Source organism: Mytilus californianus, unplaced genomic scaffold (assembly GCF_021869535.1).
Source record: "Mytilus californianus isolate M0D057914Y unplaced genomic scaffold, xbMytCali1.0.p SCAF_3, whole genome shotgun sequence".
In the NCBI taxonomy this organism is placed as follows: Eukaryota; Metazoa; Mollusca; class Bivalvia; order Mytilida; family Mytilidae; genus Mytilus; species Mytilus californianus.
The window spans coordinates 22,089,351-22,102,740 of record NW_026262679.1 but is presented as its reverse complement, the minus strand read 5'-3'; the positions used below and the strand labels follow the sequence as shown (position 1 = coordinate 22,102,740).

At 32.8% G+C, this 13,390-nt stretch overlaps 1 protein-coding gene across 1 annotated transcript; it reads right to left on the bottom strand.

Moving 5' to 3' along the window:
- Window positions 1–225: 225 nt before the first annotated feature.
- On the bottom strand, window positions 226–5,296 carry LOC127734130 (uncharacterized). The gene is made up of 4 exons (XM_052243809.1): window positions 5,247–5,296; window positions 3,671–4,354; window positions 1,674–1,778; window positions 226–434 (listed from the first exon to the last, which is right to left on the bottom strand). Exons 2-4 carry the CDS (start codon window positions 4,300–4,302, stop codon window positions 281–283), a joined length of 891 nt encoding a protein of 296 aa, XP_052099769.1. The 5' UTR covers window positions 4,303–4,354; window positions 5,247–5,296; the 3' UTR covers window positions 226–280.
- Between the last annotated feature and the right edge of the window lie 8,094 nt (window positions 5,297–13,390).

The following is a 13,390-nucleotide window of genomic DNA, read 5'->3' as shown; positions in this document are numbered from 1 at the left end:
GTGAGGAGCATGTTATCCTGTGGGTGTCGCTGGTTTCTGTCTGTCATCATTGTTTACGTACAAATCCAGTCGTTCGTATTCTCTTTAATTGTTTCAAATTTTGTCCTCTTTGGGCTTTTATAGCCTTCTTTATTTTATGGGTTTTGCTCATTGTTAAAGGCCGATGGTTTTTGGTGAATAGTTTTCTCATTGGCAATTATACCACATCTCCTTATTTCTATATAGTTATTTTTTAAAGACTACTAGAATACATTAAGACAAAATATTGATCAGATTGTTTTTATTGTCCAATATTCTCCCATGTACAATGTGTTGGATATTCAACTAAAGCGAAATCAAATGGTGGCCAGTATGGTACTGTATTATTCCATATTAAAACATGATGGACACTATAATGCTGTACACAATCTCCGTACAAACAAAGGTTGCTTTCACTGAAATGAAAAATAAAGAACGGTTAAAAATCTGTCAGATTTGTAGTTTTTAACATTCTTATACCAAATTATTCTTTATGTGTCTGTTCCTAGTCAGAAGCCTTTAGTTTAGTGATTGTCGTTGGTCGCTGTATGCCATTATTGTTGTTAGTTTATTGTTTCTAGAATAAATCAGACCGTTGCTTTTCTCTTTAAAATTATTGTACATGTTGTCATGCCTGAGCCTTTTATAGCTTACTATACGATATAGGTTTTGTACATTGTTGAAGGCTGAACGGATACATTTAGTTTACATCCTTGTCCTTTGGTCTCTGGTCAGACTGTCTCACTAACAATCGTACCACACATCTCCTCCTTATTTTTGTCTAAACAGTTTGAATATTGTTTACAGCATGGACAAATTTAAGTATGTTATTTTTCCTAATATTTTAAAACTTTAAATTTTAATGGTAAGTGTGCATCATATTGTATAACTACAGGAAAGGTTGAAAACGTATGATGTTATTTTAATGCGCAGAACAGTTTCAAGTAACCTCATGTGTTCTGATCGGAACATCACATTGACGTCAAAATCTTTTTTTTTTGTTTTTAAAAATTCACATTTACGTATCAAGTTTTGAAGCTGTTTCACACGATCATTTAACGGAATAAAACATAATCCATTTTTGTAATGATACATTATGGTTATTTTGTTGTACGCTATAATATAAATAAGAGATTGTCTCTGTCGTACTATTCTATGTATTAATACATAATGTCATAAAAGATGAAGACAATACGAACTAAACGAGTGCGTTTTCCCAGTAAATTTGACATTCAAAAACTGATAGGGCTTAATTCATTTACAGTTCCGATGAAACATTTTTTGTGCCCCACCTACGATAGTAGTAGGTGTATTATGTTTTCTGGTTCGTTCGTCCGTCAGTTCGTCCGTCCGTCCGTCTGTCTGTCCCGCTTCAGGTTAAAGTTTTTGGTCAAGGCAGTTTTTGATGAAGTTGAAGTCCAATCAACTTGAAACTTAGTACACTTATACCTTATGATATGATCTTTCTAATTTTAGTGCCAAATTGGAGTTTTGACCCAAATTTCACGGTCCACTGAATATAGAAATTATAGTGCGAGTGGGGCATCCGTGAACTATGGAAACATTCTTGTTATCATATCGATTAAAACATATACACTACCCACGAACATTATATATGTAAAACACCAAGTAATCAAATAGTAAATACTACGTACGGGCATCGTCCAACTGGAATAGCCTGAAACTTCCCTGGTAATTGTATCACCCTGTAATTTGTATCATCTACAGTGATGTTTTGGTATACTTCATGCCTCGAAATTCTACAAAGGTAAACAAAAAATATAAGCTAGCATATTATTATTATTATTATTATCATTATCGTATTTTTCTATGTCTTTTTCATCCTTCTCAAACGTTTGAAACATTTTATTTTTTTTTTCTTTTGGTTCATGTCTAAACAGAGAATTCGTCTTGTTAAATATTTACAGCATGCTTATAGATAAGAGACAAAATCTTGTCTCCAAGGCCCTGATTTAACTCATACTTGTCAGTGTTTGATCCGACGTTAGAAACCTTAACCTAGACAGATAAACATATCAATCCTGACAATTGATGAAGACCAGAGTCGATAAAGTTTTCCTTTAAAAGATACTGCAAAACATCTGCTTTCTAACACAATACAGATCTGGAATGCAGTAATGATATCAATATGTAGAAAAACCCAGAAACGACACGTATCAAATAAACAGGGGTTTTCCGGATTAGATTTATTTAAGGATGTACTTAGGTGAAATTAAAAAAAAATCTAGAATTTAGAATTGATACTATAAGTCAGAAGAGCATTAGTTAAGGAACAAAATAAGCTAAAAATATTGATAGGTTATGCAACACCTTTTTGAGATAATTAATTTTTACAAAATGGAGGGAAAAGGCTGACTCGGACTTTTACCTTATATTTGCATTGGTATTATTTGGGTCTCAAATCGAAAGAAAAGAAATCTAAAATCTGCTTAAATTTTGGTAAATGACCTTTTATGAGGTATTGAAGTATTATATGAAAAGAAAAATGGGTGTTATGGGGCAAAATATTAAAATTGATACTATAAGTCAGAAGAGCATTAGTTAAGGAACAAAATAAGCTAAAAATATTAATGGTTATGGAGCTCCTTTTCGAGATATTTAATTTTTTTAAAATGGCGGGAAAAGGCTGACTCGGACTTTTACCTTATATTTGCATTGGTATTATTTTGGTCTCAAATCGAAAGAAAAGAAATCTAAAATCGGCTTAAATTTTGGTAAATGACCTTTTATGAGGTATTGAAGTCTTGTATGAAAAGAAAAATGGGTGTTATGAGGCAAAATATTTTACCCTGTATCGTAGGAAAAAAACCAAGACGTCCGAACATCTGACAAAAATTCCTAAACCTTACCTAAGCACATCCTTAAGTTTTTCTTGATTTACGAGTTTGTTCTTGGTTTTTTTTATAGTCGATAACAGTGTTTTTTTTTCGTCACTGTAGACCAGTCAATTTAATAATCTTCTAAGTCTTTAGAATCCTACACATTTATATAAGCACATTTATATACTAGTAATGGACTTCTGATATAAGTAATGTTGATTTTAAGATAATTTATCCATTTTTGTGTTATTCATTGCTGAAATGTTTTGTCACGAACAGGTTGATGGAGAATCTTTTTGTTTTAAATGGTATATTGTTGCCTTTTAATAACTTATTGTGGAATTTTCTGCATCTACAACAATAACTTTACATATGGTATTTTGTTCATTTTAAAATCCAATGTTTACCTTTTGCTATTTTAGCTCTTATAACTATTTAGGGAGCTACCATTTGATTTTTAGGGGGGGGCGGGGGCTGGCTAGGATGAAAAATTTTGTCCTGCATTTTTTTTTTTAGTTGTAATCTCTGTCCTGCCTTTTATATTTGCCTTTTTTTTATTAGTTTATCCTGACTTTTTTTACATAAATTGTCATCCTGCCTTTTTTTTTTTTTGCCAAGTTGCTAATCCTGCCTTTTTTTTTACTCAAAACTCCTGTCCTTTTATAGTACCGAGTTATTTATAGTTCAAAGTTCTGAAATCCACGTAAACGAGAGGGTAAACCTCGATTATATAACATGCAAATGACGAACTATTTGACAATATCTTGTGAATAATCAGTGGGGACATTAAAATCTATATAGTTAAAACTTACGTTTGACAACATTGACAAACTTGAGAATTACGACCTGGTGGCGGTCTTTTGTGATCACGTACTTCTGAATTATTATTCGTTCGAGCAAATCTCTGTGTTGTTGTTTCCACTACTTCTGGGACTACTTCTGGGACTATTTGTGGGACTTTAGATTTTGGTTGGCTGTAAGTCCGCATGGCATCGCCATGCCATCTTTCCTTTTTGATAACTTTTGAAGCTTCACTAAGGATTTCTGTTTCTGACTGAAACAATCCTGGAAATAAATCATCCAGGTCGTCGTCATTTCCAATATCACAATATCCGAACACCTTGCCCTTCTGATTGTATTGTTTTCGCGTAGGTCTCCGTGCTGTTTGTCGTATCGGGACTATATCTGGAACAATTGTTTCTTTGTTTGTGTATGCCCATGCAACATGGTCATTCAAAAAAGTTGGAATATTTTGGGAATTTCTAATTCTTTGATTAGTCAATTGTCTTGCAAATTTATTTGGATTTCTTTGTCTTGAGTTGAAAAATCTTCTGTCCCTTTGTTCATTCCGATTTAAAAACAAATTTCTTGTCTGTCCATTTGAACATTTTATAATTTGTAGAAATAGTATAAACATTGTAACACACATATAAATTACATCCATTCTTATAATTACGAAAGAGAATATTCAAGTAACGTAAATTAACCTCTTTCACCTGCAAAATGATAATAATAGAAAATATATTAATAGAAAGACATATGTAATTTTTCACAACAGGCTAAGCGCTTCGTCTATGAAATTAAATTCTGATAAGCAATATGCTCCGTTTTATATGTAGGATAAAATAAACCCAAGAGAATATTCAAGCAAACAAAGGTTTTATCAAACAGATAGTAAAGTGAATGTTCATTATAGATCTCGCGTAACTGGCAAGTTTATGTTGTCATCAAACTTTAACGAACTAGTTTCCTTATTTTTTCATTAAATAAAAGCCGATGTAGAATAAATGTTATTGCGACACCTCCCCAATACCAGAAATTGTCCATTATGCACCCGTTATAGCAGGGACGACCAACGACTTGACATCAACACCAAAGTTCTAGATGAATTAAGGCATAAGAGGGCAACGACAGTAACTATTAATCGTTGCTTCTGACTTTGAAGGAACAAATAATATGTAATGAGGCAAAACTAGCTTTGTGATACACGAACCTCCAAGTCCTAATTATTATCTGCATCCTGGGAAGAAGATTAAATGATACATTGAAAAACGCATCATAAAAACCAATCCAGAAAAAGCGCGTTCTATGTACTGTCGGTTTTACAGCGGAGAAAACCACAGCTACACTAAAAATAATGTTGGATAACACCGTAAAAAAATGCTTGTAGAACTTAAAATGAAAATAGAATTCTGTTTCTTATGATTGATGAATATTACAAGGATGCCCCTTTTCCCTGACAATTTAGACATTTTTCTAATTATAATTATGTGAAGAAAGCTTTTTATACATTTTTGTTCGCAGTTTTTTTGCAGATCAATATACTAGTAGCAATCAATACAATTTATTTCATAAAGGCTGAAGAAAACTCGAACTTTCATATCTTACCAGAACAGTACTTGGACAAATATCCGTTTCTTTATTAAATCTCCTAATTTCAGTCTAGTTTTATATATCTATATGTATTTACCTCACTTGTGTGTCATACGATGATGGACATTAATTACATGAGACTGACATCAGGTGAACACACAGACAGTATTGTTGATCATTTCCGATTTGCCTTGGGAAATCCAATCAAAATTTCTATTTCATCGTGACAATTACATAAGACAAATTCAAAAATGTAAAAAAATGTGTTCAATTGTAAAAGTTGAATCATCAGTAGGCGCTCAAACGTTTGCCTGGACATTGGACAAAGGTAATGGGAAGGTTGTGGTGTGCTAATTATGCAGTGCGTGCAAATTATTATTTTTTGTCAAATTCAATAACAAGCTACATTAAAATTCATAATGGCATATATTTCTCCTTGCTCACGTCTAAGTGACACTATAGCTGCATTGAATTAAGATTTCCCTTTAGAAACCTTACAGTCTTAAGAGACAAACAGAAAACAACGTGCGGGGGTGATGCTGGAATATATCCAATACTGCACTTCTCGTCGGTTAGTGGCTAAATTTAACCATGGACAAGCCTTCATTGCTCAAACAATATACAATTGCTTTCCGGCCAAACAATCCACCCACAGAACTTACAGAATTTTTCAGTGGCCACTAAAATTTTAGGTGGACATTGGATTATTTTCGCTTGGTTAATAGGCTTAATCTTAACAAAGCAATATTCATTCACTACCGGAAATGTGCATTCTTTCTTTTAGATTAAGTTTTGTGATTAAAGGAGATGTGGGTATACGTCAATGAGAAAGCAACTGTGGTATATCATTCGATAACATTTTAATGATATAGGCAGATTTCATTCTGCACGTCAGATGACACATCTTTGGAAATAAACATCTGAAACGCCCAAGACCAATAGTTATGCAAGTCAAAAGTCATGATATGTCTCATTTATGTGGCAAGTTAAGAGTTTTGCAAATCAAAGAAATAAAAAAAGTTAAGTAAAGCATCATAATCAATTGAAATAAAAATAAGAAGATGTAGTATGATTGTCAATGAGACAACTCTCCACAAGAGACCAAATGACACAGAAACTAACAACAATATGTCACCGTACGGTCTTCAACAATGAGTAAAACCCATAGTCAGCTATAAAAGGCCCCGAAATGACAAATGTAAAGCAATTCAAACTAGAAAACTAACGGCTTGATTTATGTACAAAATAATGAACGAAAAAAAAATATGATATACATCAACAAACGACAACAACTGAATTACAGGCTCCTGACTTGGGACAGGCACATACAGAATGTGGCGGGGATAAACATGTTAGCGAGCGCTCAACCCTCCCATGGTAAAAAAAAAGCAACACGAACCCACAATAAATGGGGATGATGCTCCGTAAGGGTTCGGCATTTCTTATTCTTAAACTTAAAATTTTAATTATCATTTTCCTTGTTTTCTCCATTGTTATTGCACTTATTTTCTTGTTAAGTCCACATTCTTATTAATGCAATTAATGTAAAATTATTGTAAGTAGTAGGCATATTTCAGTGCAAGTTTGATGAAATTTATTATCGGGCTTAACTTGGTAAGTTATACAAAATAATGTTACTGAGCAAGTTACCCCAACCCCAAACTCGGGTGCATTGTATAAAATTCGACATGTCAACAAAAAGAATATTAATTTGCAATTATCATTTTAAGGACTATAATATTTATATGTTTCTGTTGTTATACTTTATTTTTAATTTGCTTGTTCTGAAAGCGAAATTGATATTACTCTTGGATATAAATACATGTATATACATCAAGATATATCCAAGAGTTATGGTAAAGATAAAAGTCAGTTGTTTGAGGAAATTGTAGAAAAAATATAACAATGATTTACAAATCATATTGCAATTATAATTCCCCTTGTTTTCACCTAACTACGTTTTTTTTCTCTGCTCACTTCCTTACAAAATGGCAAACAGGTGTCCTTGTCATTAATTTAATATGACATCAAATGTTAATAAACAATTATATCAAATTTAAATGATCCGCAAAACGCTTTTCTATTTGAAATTTTGGTAGTTTTTATTGTTCTAAATATAGATATTTTTTGCAAGTACATTTGATATCAGAAATTGGCAAGGCCATATAGTGGCCATATTATCTATTAAAATATCATTAAAAACTACCCTTTTCCGTACTGACATATCCCTTTAGTTTTTAATTTTCTCATTTTCAGAATTTTTCAAAATATGGTTTGAAACGTAGGAATTTTTTAAAATAAAGATTAAGAACATTAAAAATCGAATATTGGCTTCCAGATATTGCAAATCAGTCAATGAAGTCACAGAAAGAATGCTGGTGTTGAGATAGATCTGTTAATACTTTTTTTTGTAATTTTGATAGTATAACACTTATGGTGCGATAAAAACATGAACAATTGTTTTGTGTGATTTTTAAGATAGTTCAAATTCAAATTCTAATTTTAAATTCTTATTCGATTCCAATTAAAGCTCAAGGTCTGTGCGATATCACGATATTCTGCTACGTATTTATGTCTTTGGTTAAACGCAAGCAATTATAAGAAAATGCGGCACTCAAACTGGTCTTTTTAAATCCATAAAGCTATCAACCAACGCAGGCAATCAACCATTTTCCTTTAATTTTCATAAGTGACAATGATTTATTTTGTTCATTAAATAATTGATTAGTAACAGAAATATAGCGTGACATGATATGTGGAGATATTTTTCCTCTGTTGTAGGTCTAAGGTTGAACAGGTCTTACAAAAGTGACCGACATAGAATAAGAATTAAGTAAGCTATACATGTATGATAAGCTAAAACACATGTAAAATTTAGGCGTTATCTTACTTCCATTTTAAAAAAAAAACATATGCATTATAATAAAGCAGTAAATCAAACAAAACTAAAAAAAAACATATGTTACAGATTTATTGACCTAGTAACCTACATGTATATATACATGTCTTTATGTAAGATATCTTACATATACATATAGTAATAGATGGATAGTACGACAAGGTTGTCCACCAACTCGTTTATCATTATAAGCCTTTACTGCACGGATACAAACGGTATTTAAAATTTATGTAAACATTGCAAAGGGAAGAAATTTTGGAAAATACAAAAAATAACTTAAGACAATAGTAGACAAGGAGACATACTTAAATCGGGAGGAATGTGGTGAATTTGTTTCAAACAGACAATTTAATAAATGTAATGCAAAATTACTTTATAAAAAGCATTTACAATTCGCTTTCTATTTTTCGCAACTTATTTTACCAGTATGAACGACTATATACAAATAGGGAGATGTGACCACGACCACCTTTATTGGCAATGAGACAACTATATCCATCAAGACAAAAAAAATTGTGATGTGAACAATACAGGTCATCGTACGGCCTTCAAGATTGAACAAAAACAAGTCCTTATAGTAAACTATACTAGGATGGATGGCTGTTTAACGTCCAGTGGCAAATTAAATACATATTCAAGACGAGAACATGTTAGTGCGATATGAATATGAACCCTGCGTTTAACTAGACCGACACGCTGAGCCGAGACCAAAGAGGGGGGTTGCTGTAAAAGTAACCGTGGTAACAAAATTCAAAACAATTATAAAAAAAGAACAGTACCAACGTCATGATTGATACTTTTACAATTATCGAAAAAACAATTATGGTAGACGACAAGAAAGGAGTAGACAAACCACTTAATAGTAAAAATATTGAAAGAATACTGCAGTTGACTGGTTGTTGTTTCCTTTGCGTTAAGTGACACACGTTTCATACATATTCAGGACCATAACAAAATATCTATCAATACAATTGGTCGGTTCTGTGAAACTCTTATTATAAAAATTCCTCATATGTTCTGGTAGGCTTTAATTTACAAGAAATAGTTGCCACTGAACGTAAAGCAAACAACAGCCAATCAATTATGATATTCTTCCGGTATTTATATTATAAATACAATGCATATAAAAAAAGAAAATACACAGTGACCTATTATGCAGAACACGCAACTGTTTTATTCTTATTTACATCTATTGTATTGTTTAAATGATGAAAGATTATGTTATTTGATTGTTCGCTGTTTGCCTTACGTTCAGTGGCAAAAGATTAAATGCAAATTCAGGACAAAAAAAAATTAATCAATTTATGTAATAGGTAGATTCTGCAAAACAGATTACTGGTTATCTCCATTTTTTTTTAAACATCTCATCTTTTTATAACGATGATGATGATGGATGGCTGCTTAACGTCCAGCGGCAAATTAATATGCATATTCAGGACGAGAACATGTTAACGTAATATTATAAGTTATCTACGTTCATATCCATATCTACGGATATGAACGTAGATAACGAATTTATCCCCGGTCTTAGTCTAAATCTTGCGATTTTTAGAGAAATTCGACCACAAAGTTTAACGTGAAAGCAACGTTTTTTTCATTTTTTAAATATCTTTTATTGAAATCTGGGAATTTGACATATTTTTAACGGGGTGTAGGTAAAGACCTTTGGTAGAACCCTACAGGTAGACAAATATAAGACGTTTTTAAACTAGAAACAGAGAAACTGAAATGGGTCGAATTTGGCGCGTAATGTTGTGAGAGTTACATCATAAACAGTGTGACGTCAACGTGGGTCATTTGCAAAGCTAGGTCAGTAGTACCATTCATTGACAATGTGGCTGCATAGTGATGCATTTACTAAAATGAGTGCAAATAATCGATGTAATAAGATAAAATCGTTAGTGGATTACGTATTTAATTATATAGACATCATGGAAAATCTACAGAATTCGATATTTCATAAGGAACAACCATGGAACTAAGGAAAACGCGCGTGAAATTCCCCGATGTAATGGGTAGCAACGTCCGGGGATATGGGTTAGCAACACCCAGGGGCTATGGGTTTTGTAACGACGTGCGTTAACCAATCAAACTCCTAGAAATATACTAAGCCGGGGATAAGAATATTTACCGTTTGCTTTGTACTGGACCGACACGCTGAGCTGGATTTTTAACGTGCTAGTTCAGGGTAATAGTCCGCAGGAAGACATGTCACCTTACCCGAACACATTATTTTAAGTCCGAGCCGACCAGTCTTTGCTCTTACTCCTTAATGCGGCGTGCCTAGCGGAGAAGCAGCAAATTCTAGTGTTAAAGTCTTTGGTTTGATTCGACCGGTGTTCGAGCCCACGACCTCCCGCACTCGAGGCGAACACGCTACCATACACGAGACCACCGAGGCGGTATTCATCTTTTTTATATTATAATGAAGGAATATTATAATTGACTGGTTGTTATTTGTTGCAAATTCAGGACCAAAACATATGAACAATTTATACAAAAGGAAGGTTTTGAAAAACAGGCCACGGAACATCTATTCAATCTGTTGTATGAATGATGAAAGAATAGTAGAATTGATTTTTCGCCGTTTGCTAAAGGTTTCTTGCAAATTCAGGACCAAACAGATGAGCGAAATAGGAAGGTTCTACAGAACAGGTAACTGCTTAATTCTTATTTACATCTTTTCTACTTTTAAAAAATGGTGAAAGAATATGATAATTGATTGCTCGTTGTCTCTTCTCTATTCAGCGGCAAATATTTCATGGAAATTCAGTACAAGAAATAATAGCAATTCATACAATAGGTAGGTTCTGCAGTACATGTTACTTTAGCTCTTCTTCTTTAAACATATATTACATTTATAATACATATTGTGAAAGGCTATTATAATTGACTGGTTATTGTTTGCTTTACGTACAGTTGCAAACTCAGAAGCAGAACAAATAAGCAATCTGCAGAATAGATCACTGTATATATTCTTTTTAACATCTATTACTATTTTAACAGATACTCCGTGTTGTTTGCTTTATGTCAAGTGGCAAATATTGGACCATAACAAACGAACAAGCAATACAATTGGTAGGTTTTGCAGAACAGGTAACTGTATATATTCTTTTTTTCACATCCATTCTACTTATAGAATAAATTGTGAAGGAATATCATTATTAATTGGTTGTTGTTTTATGTTCAGTGGCAGGACCAGAACAAATGAGCATTAATACAATAGTTAGGCTCTGTAGAAAACATCACTTTATAAATATATATACATATATATATTTGTTAACATCTATTCAATTTATACTTTAAATGGTGAAATAATATTATAATTGATTGTTCGTTGTTAGTCTTATGTTCAGTGGCAAATATTTCTTGCAAATTCAGGACCAGAATAGATAAGCAATCAATACAATAGGTAGGTCCTACAGGAATGTTCACTGTAATCTTTGTATTACATCCTTTCTATTTGTAGTATGGTGAAAGAGAAACATCATAGAACAATGTTCTGAGTCCTACTGTATGGATGTGAAACCTGGAAAACAACCGAACAAGACAAAAAGAAATTGAACACCTTCCAAAACAGATGTCTGAGACAGATACTGAAAATAAGATGGCCCAATACTATATCAAACGAAAACCTCCACATAAGAGCTTGAACAAAGAAGCTAAGTGATGACATGATAGAACGGCGCTGGAGATGGATTGGCCATGTACTAAGGATGGATACCAACAGTATATGTTCAGTTGCACTGATATGGAAACCGGAGGGAAGAAGGAAAGTTGGACGTCCCAAAACCACCCGGAGACGGACTGTAGAGACAGAAAGAACATCACTCGGATGGAACAGCTGGGCTACAGCAAGAACAGCTGCTAAAGACCGTGTGAAATGGAAAAAAAATGTACCAGGGCCTTAAATGCCGACCGGCATGAAGAGGATAGGTGAGGTGAGGTGAAAGAATATTATAATTGACTGGTTGTTGTTTGCCTTAGGTTCAGTGGCAAATATTTCATGCATATTCAGGACCAGAACAATAAGAAATTAACACAATAGAAAGGTTCCGTAGAACATGCCACTGTGTGCACTCTTTTTGAAATCTGTTCTATTTTTGTATAATTGTTGAAAGAATGATTATATTTTATTGGTTGTTTGTTTTACGTTGTTAATCTTACATTTAATGGCAGGTGGTTCATGCAAATTCTGGACTAGAACAGATTAGCAATTAATACAAAAGGTATATCCTGCAGTAAAGGTCACTTTATATCTTCCCTTTATTACATCTATTTTATTTATAGTATAAATGGTGAAAGAATAGTGTAACTAATTGTTTGTTGTTAGTCTTATGTTCATTGGCAAACATTTCATGCAAATTCAGGACCAGAAAAAATTAGCAATTAATATAATATGCAGAGCAGTTTTGTTAAATTTCCGACCAGTTGTTGATTTGAAGGAACAAAATGCAATTCAGTGAGAATGTTTAATGTATGGTAACATGTGGAGTGAAACACTAACAGCTTTTAGGTGCTTTTTTTTAAGCTATGACCAGGAAGTAACCTATGCATAATGTTCTGTGTATATATAATAATATATATCGTTTGAAATGAGAATCTAAAAAAAAAATTACTCAAAAAATAATAAATTGCTTGACAAAAATAGTTGATTGTTTCTTCATTTAGGCATGATTAAAATAATTTCATTACATTTACTGGCCGTAGAGATCAAAATAAAACGTTCAATGATTGACAGGCAACCAAACAATATGACAAGTTCCAAAGCCAAAATGTTTCTTTTTTCTTTTTTCAAAATGTCAAACTAACAATTAGTCTTAGAAATATGATTTTTTTTATTAGTTATTGGCTTTGAACTAGCTATCAGTAACTGTGAGTACTCTCGGATCTGAACTTTGAAATTGTGTCTTTTTTATTGTTAGGGATGTATAAATACCCTGCCATGTACGGTCTGTGTTTTTGTTAGATGTTTTTCTGCTTTGTATAGATCTGAGAGTTAAGCCATTTTCAACTGATTTTTATAGTTTGTTCTTATGTTGTGCTGTAACCACTGTCCCTGGATAGGAGGGTTAGCACTCACAAACATGTTTAACCCCACCACAATTTTTATGTGCCTGTCCCAAGTCAGGAGCTTGTAGTTCAGTTACTGTATGTTTTTTTTTTCGTTATCAGCTGCTTTGTCAGTTATTTGGAAAGACACAGCTTATTATTCACAAATACAATGTACAAATGTGCATGCATTAAAATAAATTTGGAA